The following is a 16140-nucleotide window of genomic DNA, read 5'->3' on the forward strand; positions in this document are numbered from 1 at the left end:
TGGAGTTGAACTCCAAGTTATAACGTATTTTGGGGGTTCAACTCCGGATCATGACGTTTTTCTGGCGTTTAACTCCAGACAGCAGCATGTACTTGGCGTTCAACGCCAAGTTACGTCGTCAATTTCCGAATAAAGTATAGACTATTATATATTGCTGGAAAGCTCTGAATGTCTACTTTCCAACGTCGTTAAGAGCGCGCCAATTGGAGTTCTGTAGCTCCAGAAAATCCATTTCGAGTGCAGGGAGGTCAGATTCCAACAGCATCAGCAGTCCTTTTGTCAGCCTTTTTCAGAGTTTTGCTCAAATCCCTCAATTTCAGCCAGAAATTACCTGAAATCACAGAAAAACACACAAACTCATAGTAAAGTCCAGAAATGTGAATTTAACATAAAAACTAATGAAAACATCCCTAAAAGTAGCTTAAACTTACTAAAAACTACCTAAAAACAATGCCAAAAAGCGTATAAATTATCCGCTCATCACATATTCTAATTGAATGTAATTTTATCCTTTTTACACTATCTTCCTATCCACTTTAGTTTTTTTTCTTTTATCGGTGAACATCGGGGCCAATGGCCCATCTATTTTACCTTTTAACTTGTATACAAAAATGACATACATTCTTTATCTAACTATTCTTTAGAGATCCAATCATTTTGGTGTGCGAGCACTTCTATCCATTTTAAACCCATGATTTTTTATACTAAAATTTTCTAAATGCTCCAGCGGTAAATCAAAAACAATTACTGCGCTTAAGTCTAATCCAACAACCCATTCTAAGAATCCACGTGTCTCAAATCTATTGGAGGGTCAACCAAAAGTCACCCTTGATTACCTAATACAGTGTCACCACAGAACTTATTATGTGTGTGTGTGTGTGACATTTGTGGTGGCCAGATAAAAATGGTGACTAAGATGATCAAAGATAAATATTCAATGATGATCAAAGATAAATATTCAATCTAAGTGTTATGCATGGCACTTTTGAAGAGTGTAGACCAGAAAAGTTGACTAGGTAAAGCCTGGTGAAATTGTTAATGAAAGAGGAGTAAATATTTTGAATCTCTAATCAAATTTAATTAAGACGCTGATTATAGATGTTAAAAAAAGAGGTGATACGAATGCATCGACCGTTATTTTAGGTTCATTGTTCTTAAAGGGAGGGTTTTGACTGATAACACCAACGGAGAATTGCTAAAGAAAGATGTATAGCACGAAGCAAAAGGGAGTGAAGGAGGACATCCATCATAGGAAGTGGGGAAAGGATTGGCATCAGTGATGGAATGGCATAGTGACATTGGGATTGAAGCTCGTCGTGGGTGGCTTGGAAATTTCACAAATCAGATAAGAGCTATTGTTATGGTATTAAAATTTTATTTTTGAGAATATACTATGTTAATGGTTCCGAACATAAAATACATCGAAGAAGGAATCCTCTGGATAGGAGAGATTGATTAGTGGGAAGCATTACCATGGGGAGGGGGGAGGGGGGGTGAGTTTCTTAAAAATTTGATTACTCTGTAGTCTTATATTTTTTTTTTGGAAAGGGAGATTTGGTTGTGGTTACACAGTTAGATCTAATCAAAACTAACATGAAGAAAGAGGAGTGTTAGGGACAGTAGATTTTGTGATTTGTAGTTATTAAAGTTAGCTTGAACTATATATTTTAAAAAAGGGAAAAGTATGAGGAGCCAATACCCCTTATTGTACAATGCATACAATGAGGGTTTAATTGAAATTAAAATTAAATTATTGGTAATTAATTAATTTTTATTTCTTTCTAATTTGAAATTTAAAACAAATTAGAATTACCGTCAGTTATAGAATCAAAATAACGAGTAGACGGCAATTCCTCGATGCTCTCGATTTCTCTGAGAATCTCGTCGCTTCAACCCCGCCACGATCACTGACTACCGTCTGCGTCTGTTCCCACCGCCCTCTCGTCCGCACAGTCCACTGTGTAGCACTGCGTTCCGTTCGTTTACAGGATATTTGCACCGATGCAGCAACCCAAACCTCCAGCAAGGACAGTGCGCAGCTGGTGTGCCTTCTTCCCGATGTCGACGTCACAAGACGAACGTGTTTCAAGTGTGCATCCTCCTTCATGCACACCACCGAGCCGAAGTTCCTTAATCCAGTGCAATATGGTTGAACCGCTTGGTTGTGTTCCATTTGCCGTTGCAGAGAGTTTATCAAATCAACATGAAAACGTATCCGGTGATGTCGTCGTCGACGGTGAGAAGTCGAACAAGGTGATCAACTTACGATAAAAAACATTAATAATGGATGGTTATTTTTCAAATAATTTAGGTTTTAAATTGCAATGTAAATGGGGTTTTTAGTTTTATGGTTAATGTAATATTCAGATGTGATCGATGAGTTGTAATTCAACTAAATTTGTGATTGTTTTATATTGAACTGTATGATGAATTTGCATAAATTAATTAATCATTTTGTGCTTGTAGGATTGTTTTTAAATGGTATGGTATCCTTATATGCAGGAAGCATATTTTATGCTTATATGTGTATATGATTGTATGCTTCCTGCATATTATATGGCATGCTTATATGCTAACCATCCTATTATATTCTTATTTGTCATTCCAATGGGCTTATATGCCTGTATGAATGATGAAATTACAAAAATTAATTAGTTGGTATGCTTATATGAATGCATTATAATGTATGGTATGCATATATTCTTCCTACATGATGGTCATTGAATGAATTTAAAAAGCAACTATAAGGTGATGCAGGCACTGAAATCGAGGTGTGAATTAATGTGTATGGTAATTGTATTTACTGCATGGCAATCATGGAATGCTTATATGAGTGTTTGATAATGGCATGGTATCCTTATATGCTCCCTGCATATTTTGTAGTTATATGCTCATATGCTTCCTGTATATTATGTGGTATCCCTACATGCTTCCTGTAAGGTCTCATATCGGTTGGGGAAGATAATGAAGCATACCTTATAAGGGTGTGGATACCTCTCCCTAGCATGATGCGTTTTGATGAGTGAGTGTGGGGGGCTTCGGCTATCATCCCTATCGTCAAAGGCAAAATCGTGAGGCCTTGTGTGCCAAAGCAGACAATATCGTACTAGCGGGTGGTCTAGGCTGTTACAGATGGTATCAGAGTCAGAGCCCGGATCAATGTGCCAGCGAAGGCGCTGGGCTCCCTTAAGGGATGGATTGTAAGGTCCCACATCGGTTGGGGAGGGGAACAAAGCATGTCTTATAAAGATGTGGATACCTCTCCCTAGTATGACGCATTTTGATGAGTGAGTGTGGGGGGTTTCGGCTATCATCCCTATCGTCAAAGGCAAAATCGTGAGGCCTTGTGTACCAAAGCAGACAATATCGTGCTAGCGGGTAGTCTTGGCTGTTACACTTCCTGCATATGATTTTATTTTTCATGCTAATGGGTTTATATGCTTATAAGTGTGTTGAATTTGCATAAATTCACTAATGATATGCTTATATGAGTGGGTTATAATGAATGGTGTGGTTATGTTCTTCCTGCATGTGTAGATAAGAATTTATGTATATAATTATACGTGATGGTCATTGAATGAAAAAAGAAGCAACTAAAGAGTGATGCAGGCACTTAAATAATAGCTAAAATAGAATAAATAATTCTATTACCCATCATTGTCATTTCCATGCAGTTGTTGTTAAGCTAAAATGGATAGGATGATTACCATGATTTCTAACTGTTGTTGCGTTTTTGGTGCTTGTTTTTGAGGTTTTATTTACATGATATTTAATAAGAATTTTTTTTCTTTCGGTTACTGTGTTTCTTTTGGAATTGTAGGCCATGCAACTGTCGGATGTTACTGAGGTTGGAAGTGAAGAGATGGAGTTTGGTAACGTGGTTTTGGACTCTAGTTTAATTTTGTGTAGTCATAATTCGCATGTTTGATTTGATCATTAATGGTAATTATCTTTTTGTAATTAATCTAAATTGTAGTTATCGAATCATGGTTGCCTTAAAAAAGACGAGATACCAATAGTTGGAATGCGCTTTGCGCAATTACAGATGCCAAGCTATCCACTGTAATCGCGACGGGTTCCGTGGGTCTCGTGTCAAAACACCAACGCGAAAGAACACGATTTCAACTGCTGGGTGCAAGGCAAGGATATATGTGAAGTTTGATAAGGACATGCAAGAGTGAGTTTTGATCAAGGTTGAGTTGAGGCACTCGCACCCATGTTCAGCGAGAAAGGCAGTGCACTACCATGACTATAGACAGCTGACCATGCATGCAAAGTGCGTATCGTGGATAATGATGAGGTTGGGATTCGACCAAACAAGACATTCCTAGCTTTGGCAAATGAGGCTGGTGGCCCGTCTAACCTGGGATTCTCAGAAAAAAATTTAAGAAACTATATAACATCAAGGCTCCGAACTAGCAACGTGAAAGCGGTGTCAGGGAGATGATGAACTACTTCATGAGAATGAAGGACATTAATCTGAACTTCTTTTACGTGATAAAGTTAGGAGTGTAAATTTAGGAGTGCAGTATGGGTGGATGAAAGGTGTAGGACATCGTATGAATACTATGGAGACGTCGTGTCAGTTGATAACACCTACAATATAAACAGGTATGAAGTAGTTCAGTTGGTGTTTTGTCCTTTATTTTTTTTTTAAATTATATCCCATTGTGATTGGGATTTCTTATGTTTGGTTGTTTTTTCTGGTAGGCATGGATTACCATTTGTGTCATTCGTCGGGGTCAACTACCATGGTAAGTTGACCATCCTCGGTTGTGCTTTGTTGGGGAAAAAGGAAATCCTAAGTTTCGAGTGGGTTTTCAGCCAATGGGTGAAGTGCATGGGAACTGCTCCACAACGTATCATAACCAATCAATGTCAATCCATTTTTCGTGCAATCAGAAATGCATTGCCTGACACACGCCACCGGTGGTGCATCTGGCATATTACGAAGAAGTTACCACACAAGCTTGGGATTACCACCGGTACAGAGATTTGTATGATGACCTCAATGACATTGTGTGGAACTCTCGAATTGAGGAGTCATTTGAGGATAACTGGTCTGAATTATAGATGAGTACAACTTACATAACAACACATGGCTATCAAGTCTGTTAGTGTATGATTACTTTACGCGCTTTAACTGACAATTATTAAATTATCTGGATTTTTCTGATTTGTAGTAATAAGTTTGCTGTAAGGTTTCTTTGCTAAAATTGGGTTTCTTTATTTTCTTTAGACCTATATGATGACTGATGCATGTGGTCCCTATATACTTCAAAGGTAAATTTTGGGCTGCCATGAGGAGTATGCAAAGGAGTGAGAGCATGCACGCATTCTACGGTGGATTCTTACACAGTAAGACTAGCTTGGTTCAATTTGTTCACGAATATGACAATGTGCTTGGAATTAAGGAGCAGAGAAAATTTGAGGATGATGCTGCAGACTCAAGGGGGTTATCCCTTGTGCAATGAGCTCGCCTATGGAGAGACAATTTCAGTAAGAGTACACTACCAGCATGTTTAAGGATGTTCTCTATAGTTGCTGAAGAGGGGCCATCGGTGTGCATGAAGGTGGAAGAGGAGAAATTAGTCAACGATACTATTCTCTGCGTTCCATACGATGTCCACTTTGACCATTCCACATAGGAGGTTCGTTGTGAGTGAAATCTTTTCGAGAGTTCAAGTGTGTTGTACTGTCACTGTCTTGCAGTTTTCCATTCGTATAGAGTGTACAAAGTACATACATGTTATGTTCTCCATCGATGGAGCAAGAAAATAAAGTGCAAGCATACGTATGTCAAGAGTAGCCACGATGTTAGTCGGTCGGATGAGAGTCATGTTGCATTCAAGGGACTGTGTGCACACTTCTACAATGTTGATCAAGAGTTCGTCAATGACCACGACAAAATAGCATTGCTGCATACTGCTCTGGAAGAAACAAGGGCCAAGTTGGCTGTGCACCGTGCCAAGAAGAGGTCCGAGAGCGTGGCAAAGACCCACACTAGCATTGGATCACAGAGTTTGAATGTTGTTGGTGTCATCGACATCCAAGGCCCATCGAAGGTTACCACGAAAGGCCCACCAAAGAGTAAGAGGCTCGGCGTTGCCCTGGAGAAGTCTTTCAAGAATTCTGATCGGAGGAAAAACAAGAATGCATCCCCGGTACATGTTTGGATTAATCTCGACCTTGCATGTTTATTTGGTATAGTACTATGCAAGAAGATAACTGTTGGCTTTTTTTGTTGTGTTTAACAGGTGATTCGTTCGGACGCATCTCAAGATGTAAACCTTGGTGCTGTTGTTGGCTGGAATGTTCCCGAACAAGCCGGTGGTTTCATGTCTTTGTTAAGCTCCTTCAACAAAAGTTAGAATAAGTTGGACAAGGTTGTGCTTGTGTTTATTTTTTCATCTCTGTGTTTATAGGGTTCAGATTGGTTTTAATTTATACAGTTCAGATTAGTTTTAAGGTTTGTAGGCAGCTGTTGCAAAAGTCCATATGTGATTAATTTCCAAAACCCATTTTTCTTTGGTGAGAATGAACCACTTTACATTATTAATTTCGTTTACACTGAATGCATAATGATTAGATGATGGTTATTCTGTAATTTACGAGTTAGGTTAATAAATTTGTACTCGATTGCTCCATGCTATACTATATAGTTTTTTGGTGCGCAGCTGTTCATTCTAGATAGTGACTACATGGTTTTTTGTTTTTCAAATACTTTGGTTGTTCAATTTTGTATGTGGTCAGATGTTCACTTTCACTTTGAACATGAATGGTTATCCTTGGGTGCTTGTATGTGCAACGATTGGTGGTTATGTTTTAGTTAACTATCATGGTTTCACAAGGTTATTTTACACGGTAATGTTAGCTGGTCATTTTAAAGGGTAATTATGTTGTTATTTTTACCAAGTTATACTGGATGTTCGTTACGTTATTATATCCATTAAGATGTTTAGTTTCTCAGTATTTGTGGATGGTTATTAATCACCTATTTCAACATATACTATCTGTAGTATGCATTCCAAAGGAATCACTGCATCTTGTCTCAACGCCAGTGATTCCCTATGTCATATCTTAACATATTCAAGTCAAATTTGAAATACACAAGAGACATACATGTGATAACACATAACAAAATAGATGTTCGGTTCAATATGTGCAAAGATGGTTACTTTACTAAACAAGATGGATAAATCCGAGAATCTAAGTTGAAAATAAAATAAATCCTTTTAATGTAACCAAAAAATTTCTCCTGGAAACAAGTCCTTTTAATGTAACATAAATAAATAAATCCCCAGAAATCTAAGAAGAAAGTGAAACAAGTATAATATGGTAATTAAATTCACTGTAGCTAAACCTAAGTATGCTACTTCTTCCTCCCTTTGATCATCGTGCTAGGTGCAGTGAATCGTGATCTAACTTCCCTTTTCTTGTTCCGTGGTTGATTGTGCCGAACAGGTTTAACCTTGTCCTTCAATAATGAAAGAACCTGGTGAACCAATGCATTGTGTGGCACACAGACAATGTCTAGCATAAACTCCATTCTGTATGATCTGAGTGAATTCTGTAAATAGATTTACCAGGTGAGTTAGTAGTAAGAACTGTTACAGTGATATTTGTTCAAATTGACGTGTGATATATGCCCAAAAGTTTATTGTAGTCACCTCGTCCCATTCATCAAGAGCACAGTCTTCGGTTCAACTTTCCATGAACTTAATAACGCAGATGCCACAATCAAAGCTACAGGCAAATAACATACTTTTGCAATCAGGATGATAAGAATTTTTAATATGGTATGCCCATGATGGAAATAAAACTAAAAAGCCTCAAAGCTGAGTTGTAATTTCATCTCACTTGTTCGGTTGCTTTGGAACCCTAGCGTAAGAACGAGATGGGCCGTATGTAGTCTGGACAAATGCAAGAATTTCAATTCTCGCCCATGTCCTCAAACAGTCTCCCCTGGAAATCATGGAACGAAATAGTCGAACAACATGCTATTGAATTATATACTATAGCTGTATATTGTATAAAAGGAGTATAGTAGCTTACTACATATGCATCAAGTTTATCCCCTTTATCATCTTGTGGTGCAGAATGCAAACTGTCGATTATCATTAGGCGCTTCGCATTCACCTCAAATGCATATACCCACCAATGGCCCCTCCAACAATTAGGAATTAACCACTGCAGCAAATAGGACATAGGAATGAGTATGTCTCTTGGAAAAAAAAAACTAGTCAACTCCCTTGAAGATGCAAGAATCAGAACATCCTCAAATCAAATGACAGTCACGACATAATTCTTAAAAAAGAAAAAAATTAACGATCCGGATGACTCAGGAAGCCTAAAGCAATTATTTACTAGGCCTAGGAGACCTACCCAACCCATTTCCAACAGCAAGGTATAGTACATTCAGTCAACGTAATAACATGGCAAATCCAAAGAGCAAAATATGCAAATAAAAACAACCATATCAATAGTGGGTAACAGTGTGATAAACCACTATTTCATGGTTTATCTTGTACTCAATTGAGTGGTTTTTATCAACTCTTTACCCACTTATTCATACTATTTGCATGGTTTTACCTTTTCCTTCCGGATTTTGTGCTATGATTGAAAAACATGCTTTTTTGGGCTTTAAAATTTGCTATGTTTAATCCTCTCTTATTACCATTCGATGCCTTGATATGTGTGTTAAGTGTTTCAGGCTTTATAGGGCAGGAATGTCTTAGAGAATGGAGAGAAAACGTACAAAAATGGAAGGAACACAAGAAACCAAGGAGATGACCAGCGAACACCGACGCGGACGCATGGCTCACGCGACCGCGCGAAATAGTGAAAATCACAGCGACGCGTATGCGTGGATTGGATTTTGCACAAACGACGCAAGTGCGTGCCTGGCGCGCACGCGTGAAGAGGAAAATCGTCAAACGACGCGTACGCGTGACATGCGCGATCTGCAGAATTAACAGAAAACGATGGGGGCAATTTCGGGCCGCGTTTTGACCCGGTATTTTGCCCAGAAACACAGAATAAAGTCAGGGAACATGCAGAGACTCAAGAGAGACACAACATTCATATTCACAATTTTAGATTTAGATGTAGTTTTTTAGAGAGAGAGGCTCTCTCCTCTCTCTTAGGTTTTAGGATTTAGGATTTCTTTTAGGATTACAATTTCCACTTCTCAATTTCCAGGTTCAATGTTCCTTTTATGTATTTTCCCAATTTAATTTATGAACTTTTCCATGTTAGATTTGATTTCTTTTATTAATGCAATTTGAGGTATTTCATATTTATGATTTTTATTTAGCTTTCTATATTCTTGCCTTTGGTTGAGTAATTAGAGATTCTTGAGTTATCAAACTCTTTTGTTGATTGATAATTGAGAGTTGCTAATTAACTTGAATTCCACTAACTCTAGTCTTTCTTTGGGAATTGACTAGGACTTGAGGATTCATATTGATTTATCCACTTGACTTACCTTCATAGTTAGAGGTTGACTAAGTGGGAGCAACAAGTAATTCTCATCACAATTGATAAGGATAACTATGATAGGACTTCTAATTTTCATACCTTGCCAAGAGTTTTCTTAGCTATTGATTTATTAATTCCAGTAATTTATTTCTCTTGTTCAAACCTTTCAAAAACCCAAAAATACTGTTTTCCATAACCAATAATAAATCATACCTCCCTGCAATTCTTTGAGAAGACGACCCGAGGTTTAAATACTTCGGTTATAAATTTTATTGGGTTTTGTTACTTGTGACAACCAAACTTTTGTACGAAAGGATTCTCTGTTGGTTTAGGAACTATACTTACAACGTGATTATATTTCTATGAAATTCTATACTAGCAAGAATCTAATCGTCACAGTGACCATCCGTTCCAACATTTTACACGTCGTATAATATATCGGAAGTTCAGAGTATTTAAAAAAGATTAAAACTCACTCATTTTCTCTTTGCAGCTTCAAATTTGTTAAAGAACCTAGTATCCTCACCAAAGCTTCGACCAAGACCCACATAAATTGGTCTTGCACCGTCAATAAATTATACCAGATTATCATTTCGTGTGATTGATTCCTGCAAACCCACACATAGTAAGAATCCGTACAAAATCTGACACATTGTAATCAGTAGAGTGTAATTACCAATATGCCTGGACACACGTAATAGAAATCTCGCTTGAATCTAGATGATTCTGTGTCATTGAAGGAGTAGCACATCCATTTAATGACCTACACAATTTATTCAGCAAGTGTAAACTTAACACCGATAGAAAGATAGGGAATTAAAACGCATGATTAAGTTCATATACTTACGCAGCTGTTGACCCAACTGCGGACTTTCAAGGTCCATAAGTACTTCCTTTGTAGTACCATATGTTTCCGGCCTTCATAGGATGCCAAATGTTGCTCTTTGTTCAAGGACGAGTTAAGTATCCATGCTCTGATTTGTTTCTCCTTAGTCTCCCCCTTCTTTATATTTCTTAGACTTGGATGAATTGAATGTATCGGAGACGGGGTTGGAGTCTTTTCAAACTGAGTTAAACCGAGTAAAAAGTTAGGTCTCCCTGGACTCGGTGTATGGTAGCATGATTTGTTTGGCATAACCGTTTGCAAGGGCTGCATGCTTATGGCCTTTGTTTGCCGCCCCTGTTCAACATTATTCAGCACTTGCTCAAATTCAGGACACTGTATGATCGAGATGTCAAATTCGCTGCAAATGAATGCAATATGACGTTAGCTAAAATGACAAGTTATGCTTACCACAATGACTAATCACAAGACGGGTTAAGAAAAATAAAGAAGAGAAAGATACAGTAAGGTAAGCCACAAACAACTTACTTGTCAAAATCATACTCGGTGAATTGGACATGTGTCGCAGACGACGTATGTGGAGATGCATTCTTGTGGTCAGGGTTTTCTTCTTGAGCAACTTTATGATCGTCCTTGACCATGGACTCTGCTTGATTTACATCCTATAGTAGCGACTGTTGTTGGAATAATCGTTGCCTTCTAGCAAGCGGCACGTTGTCTTCATCATCAGAGTCCGAGACTACCAAAGGTGCCCCCTTGCTTCTTGGGAAACTTTCTCCTGAAATTGCTTTTTTTGTGCCGCTTTTAGATCGACTTCTGCGGATAGGCAACTTTTTTCTCGTACTAGGCCTGCATTCCTGTGGTGTATATTAATAGATATCATCATTTGAATGATAAATACTCAAACTAGTCGTCATAGATATTGTCATTGGAGTGATAAAATTAACATCCATGATAATAACACAAGTAATTTTAATTAACCGAGCTCACCTTATGCGTATCGATATCTCTATGCTAAGATTTGGTCTTGCTCCTGGTAGATGGCGCCTGTTCGAGTCCTTATGCGGCCGTTTTCTTCCACTGTTCGACCTTGCCACACTGCTGGAATTACCCAAAAAATTTACAATTACATAACAAGAACCAGTCACACACATAATAAGAGGATGCATCAAAATTCTAATACAATTAAATCATAAATTAACTATCCAGTTTAGATCAAACCCAATTTGAGCAACTTAAATATGTTCGTTTACTTAACAAACACAAACCAAATAAAACTATAAGAGAAATAAAACACATCAAATGTATTTAAAGAAGCCTTCAACATAATAACTCCAACCCAGCATTCACGGTTATTGAAATCAATTTTTCCAATTTTTCTATTTAAACATCATCTATCAAAACCAACCATCCGATTACATACTGAAGTAACCATCCAATTAAATAAGCCCAAGATCTATGATAAAGACCAACCATCCAATCACATACTGAAGTAACGATCCAATTAAATAAGCACACGATCTATCATAAATAATAACCATCCAATACCCTACTAAAGCGACCATCCAAATGGCTAAAATTATTAATGTACTAAGTGGAGCAGCATAGCCGTCAATTACAACCACACCAATCATTAATGTAAACTATTTTCACACAATGCATCAAATTGGCAGCCACAGAAAGTAATTTTTTCATCCAGAAAAAGGCATCCGAATAAATCAATCATAAATTAGCTATCCAGTTCAGATTATAACCCAATTTGAGCATCTTAAATGCATTTGTTTACTTAACAAACACAAACCAAATAAAAATTGAAAAAAAAATAAAACACATCAAATGTATTCAAGAAGCCTTCAACATAATAACATGAACCTAGCATTCACGGTCATTGAAATCAATTCTCCCAATTTTCCTGTATAAATATCATCTATCAAAACCAACCATCCGATTACATACTAAAGTAACCATCCAATTAAATAAGCGCAAGATCTATGATAAGGACCAACCATCCAATCATATAAGTAACGATCCAATTAAATAAGCGCACGATCTATCATAATGAAAGCAGATCACCTCATCCACATTATTATATCTTTGATGAGATGTAGTCTTGCCCTGGGTAGATGATGCTTGGTCAGCGTCCTTGCGGGGCCTTTTTACACCTTGCTTTTTCATTTACTGCTTTACTACTAGATGCTTTCTTCTGTTTTTTCTCCTTTCTTGAATTGTTGATGATGCAATCCTGTGTGTTCAATATGGGACAACAAACTTAGCAAAAATCAACGTGAACCTCCGACGGCATTTGTATTCAATTTGATTATAAAAATAAAATTATTAGAGATTGGACCTGTGAGATAACATAGTCCGCCTTCTTATCAAGTTCATTAGCGGTCCATTCATCACTCCAAGGCTCGGGTGCTTGACATGCATGTAACGGAGGGATCTATACACAAGTATTTTAAATATTAGGATTTACACCTTAAGACGTACATGTTTTTGAAAATTAGGAAACTTATTTGCGATATCAGTAACATGAACATGCACCCGCCGTATGTTTCTCGTTTCTTGTTTTGGAATTTTCTCATTGCATCTCGCAACCACTTTAATATCTGGTATGGCCAGTGGAATTTTCTTGGGTTCGAGACATCCAAAATCGGAGGGAGGTGCCACGGAAAAATAGTCTGCTGGCTTGTAGGGCTAAGAAACATCTTCAAAACCACTAGGATAAAGTATCGTCTAAAGGTCATCCTTTGTTGCTCAGTCTCCATTGGACAGGCAAAGACAAAGTTCTGCAGTTGTGTTATAGTTTTCTTCTGGAACATTTTCTTAACAGATAAAATAGTGAACATTGTATACTTATCCTACTCCTGTAGCTGGGACCATGAGTGAAAAATAATAAATAAAAACATAATCAAATTTGGTCTGAATAAAACAGCAGAACATAATTATGCACCTCAAGCCCTTCAACCGTTTCTTTATATCCAGATAGCAGATATTCCCTTGTTAGAGTCTCCTCAGGACAATTTAGCGTATGGGGGTGAAAATCTGGTGGTCCAAGCCTGAGGAGAAAATTATTTAATTTTAATTACACAACAATAATAAAAGCTTTCAGGTAATGCTTTGGGTAAATAAACAAAAGCAATATAGAAAGATTTGAAAAATGTTGTACATGCAAAATTAAAACTAAGAAAAACTTGCAAGACTAACCATCCAATACCCTACTAAAGCGACCATTCAAATGGCTTACAAAAATTATCAATGTACTAAGTGGAGCAGCACAACCGTCAATTACAACCACACCAATCATCAATATAAACTATTTTCACACAATGCATCAACTTGGCAGCCCCAGAAAACAATTTTTTCATCCAGAAAAAGCCATGCAAATAAATAAATCATAAATTAGCTATACAATTCAGATCATAATCCGATTTGAGCATCTTGAATAAATTTGTTTACTTAACAAACATAAACCAAATAAAAACTAAAAGAAAAATAAAACACATCAAATGTATTCAAAAAAGCATTCAACATAATAACATCAAACTAGCATTCACGATCATTGAAATCAATTCTCTAAATTTTCCTTTATTAATATCATCTATTAAAACCAACCATCCGACTACATACTGAAGTAACCATCCAAGTAAATAAACTCAAAATATTGATAAATAACAATAATCCAACACCCTACTAAAGTAACCATCCAATAAGTATCAACCAAACATCAACAATGATCAGCTAGTTTACGTCACATTGCATGCAAAGGTCTGCACGGGGAGGGAAAAAATTTAAAATTTTTCTGCTATATAAACAAGATTACCAAACTTTTTCGACCATTCCCACGCTAAAGTTAAATCAATTGCAACAATCTCAACCAACATCATATTCCACATGCTCCAAGATGCTAAAATTGCACCTAATGCTTTCTCACCATGTAGAATCAATCATATCAGCAGCAAAATTTGTCTATAGTACAACATGCAACAGCGATGACGAATCGTGAAATGAACAACTCAACCCACTTACCGTGGATGGTTAGCATATATAGTTCTGGTTATGATGTTTGTGGTGGTCCCGGTAAATGGTCCACGATTAGGAGGAAAAATTTCCAGGCTCGGATCCTCCGCTGTGACCAGTGCGACGAGGATGCTGGAGACCACAGCGTCCGAGCGAGGAGAATGGGTGTTGCTGCTCAATTCGGCGGTGACGGCTCACTGGGCTGCAGTTCGGGTTGGAGGCGTTGCGCGTGGAGGCTGCGCTGCAATGATGGTGGGATGTGCAATGGCAACAGGGCGAAGGACTTGAGGCCAGCGAGAAAGGATGCTCGCGAAGAAGGGTTGCCGTCCGGGATTGCAGGTTTTGGCGCACACGGCTAGGCGGCGTCCGGGTCTGTGAAGCGAATGTGAGGGGTTTTGGGGGGGAGGCTAACCGTGAGAGCCAAAAGGGTTTGGGTTAATGGGGAAAATTAGAAATAAGGGTAAATTAGTGGTAGGGTAAATTAAAACTGAACAGGCCGTTAGAAATTAGGGTAAATTAAAGTTAATTTACTCTTTTAATTTGAATTGGATCAAATAAACAGCCCGTTATAGCCATTGTATACATTTTTCATTGTCTCCCTAGTATGACTCTTTAAAAAGAATTATTAGGCTTACTAGAAAATTCATTTTTTTGTGTAGATCACTATTTAAATTGGAAAATATTTATTTAATACTAAATATTTTAAATACTAAATTTAAATCATAAATCATAAATTTTAAATTTTAAATTTTAATAGTATAAAAATAAATTATTAGACCAAAATATTAATTAATATTAATAAAAAATATTGGTTCCTAAAATTTCTCTTATTTTAATGACTTTACTTGACGACCAGCTTGGTGTTAGTATATGATACATGAACCATGATTTTCAACGAAATTTGTTGATGAAAAATTTAGTTTTACAGTTGTTGCTTCATTTCACCCTTTGACGCATTATATGATCCATGAATCAGACAAGCAAAGAATCAAATTAAAAGAAGCAAAAAGCAAGTACCATATAATGTATTATTTATTTCATCATTAGATGAGACAACAGTGTATTAAATAATAATATATATATATAAGAGATCACATATATACCACCCCCTCAAAACATGGTTTAATTTCCAAACAGAATATAACTGTTTACATATGTTATAGCTCAACGTTTTTTCTTTAATTTGTTGTCTCTAATCTTCTAGGTAACCGACTAAATCGTCTAATCGTGCTGCTTCAGGGTTTTCCTCTATCTCATGTTCAGCTGGTGGTGCCCCGAATGACAAATCATCTTCTACTACAACAGGTGTAACAGTTGGTGGTGCCTTAGTGGGAGCAACCACTGGAGATGAAGAAGGAGAAGAAGAAGAAGAAGAAGAAGAAGAAGGTGTCGGTGCTTCTCTTGGTGTAGGTGCATATGCTGGTGAACGTGTTGGTGCAGATATTGGTGCCTGTCTTGGTGAGTATGATGGTGGATATGATGGTGATAGACGCCTAGGTAAACTGAACGGGGAAGGTGCCTGTGATGGAGAATATTCATCGTCGTCTTCTGTTATATCTGAATCTGATGGTTCAGATTCCGGAGCAAATGGTGAAAGTGCTGGTGATGGTGATGGTGAGGGTGAGGATGAGGGTGAGGTTGAGGCTGGTGCAGGAGCAGCAGCAGAAGGAGAAGGAGAAGGAGAAGAAGAAGGTGTAGAATCATTACCATCTTCATTACCGCTCGTCTCATCTGCTGCAGGTTCTTCAGCTGCATCTTCAACTGATGAAGGTGATGGTGATGGTGCTTTGGAAGGA

At 37.5% G+C, this 16140-nt stretch overlaps 1 protein-coding gene across 1 annotated transcript in view; it reads left to right on the plus strand.

Annotated features, from left to right (window-relative positions):
* Window positions 1-14316: 14316 nt before the first annotated feature.
* The window catches only part of LOC127741121 (uncharacterized), a 2189-nt gene continuing 365 nt past the window's right edge, over window positions 14317-16140 (plus strand). Inside the window, exons 1-2 of the mRNA XM_052252754.1 lie at window positions 14317-14683; window positions 15584-16126. Of these exons, the coding sequence (XP_052108714.1) occupies window positions 14317-14683; window positions 15584-16126 (910 nt within the window). The remainder of the gene's footprint in view (window positions 14684-15583; window positions 16127-16140) is intronic.

This window comes from Arachis duranensis, chromosome 8 (assembly GCF_000817695.3).
Source record: "Arachis duranensis cultivar V14167 chromosome 8, aradu.V14167.gnm2.J7QH, whole genome shotgun sequence".
NCBI classification, from domain to species: Eukaryota; Viridiplantae; Streptophyta; class Magnoliopsida; order Fabales; family Fabaceae; genus Arachis; species Arachis duranensis.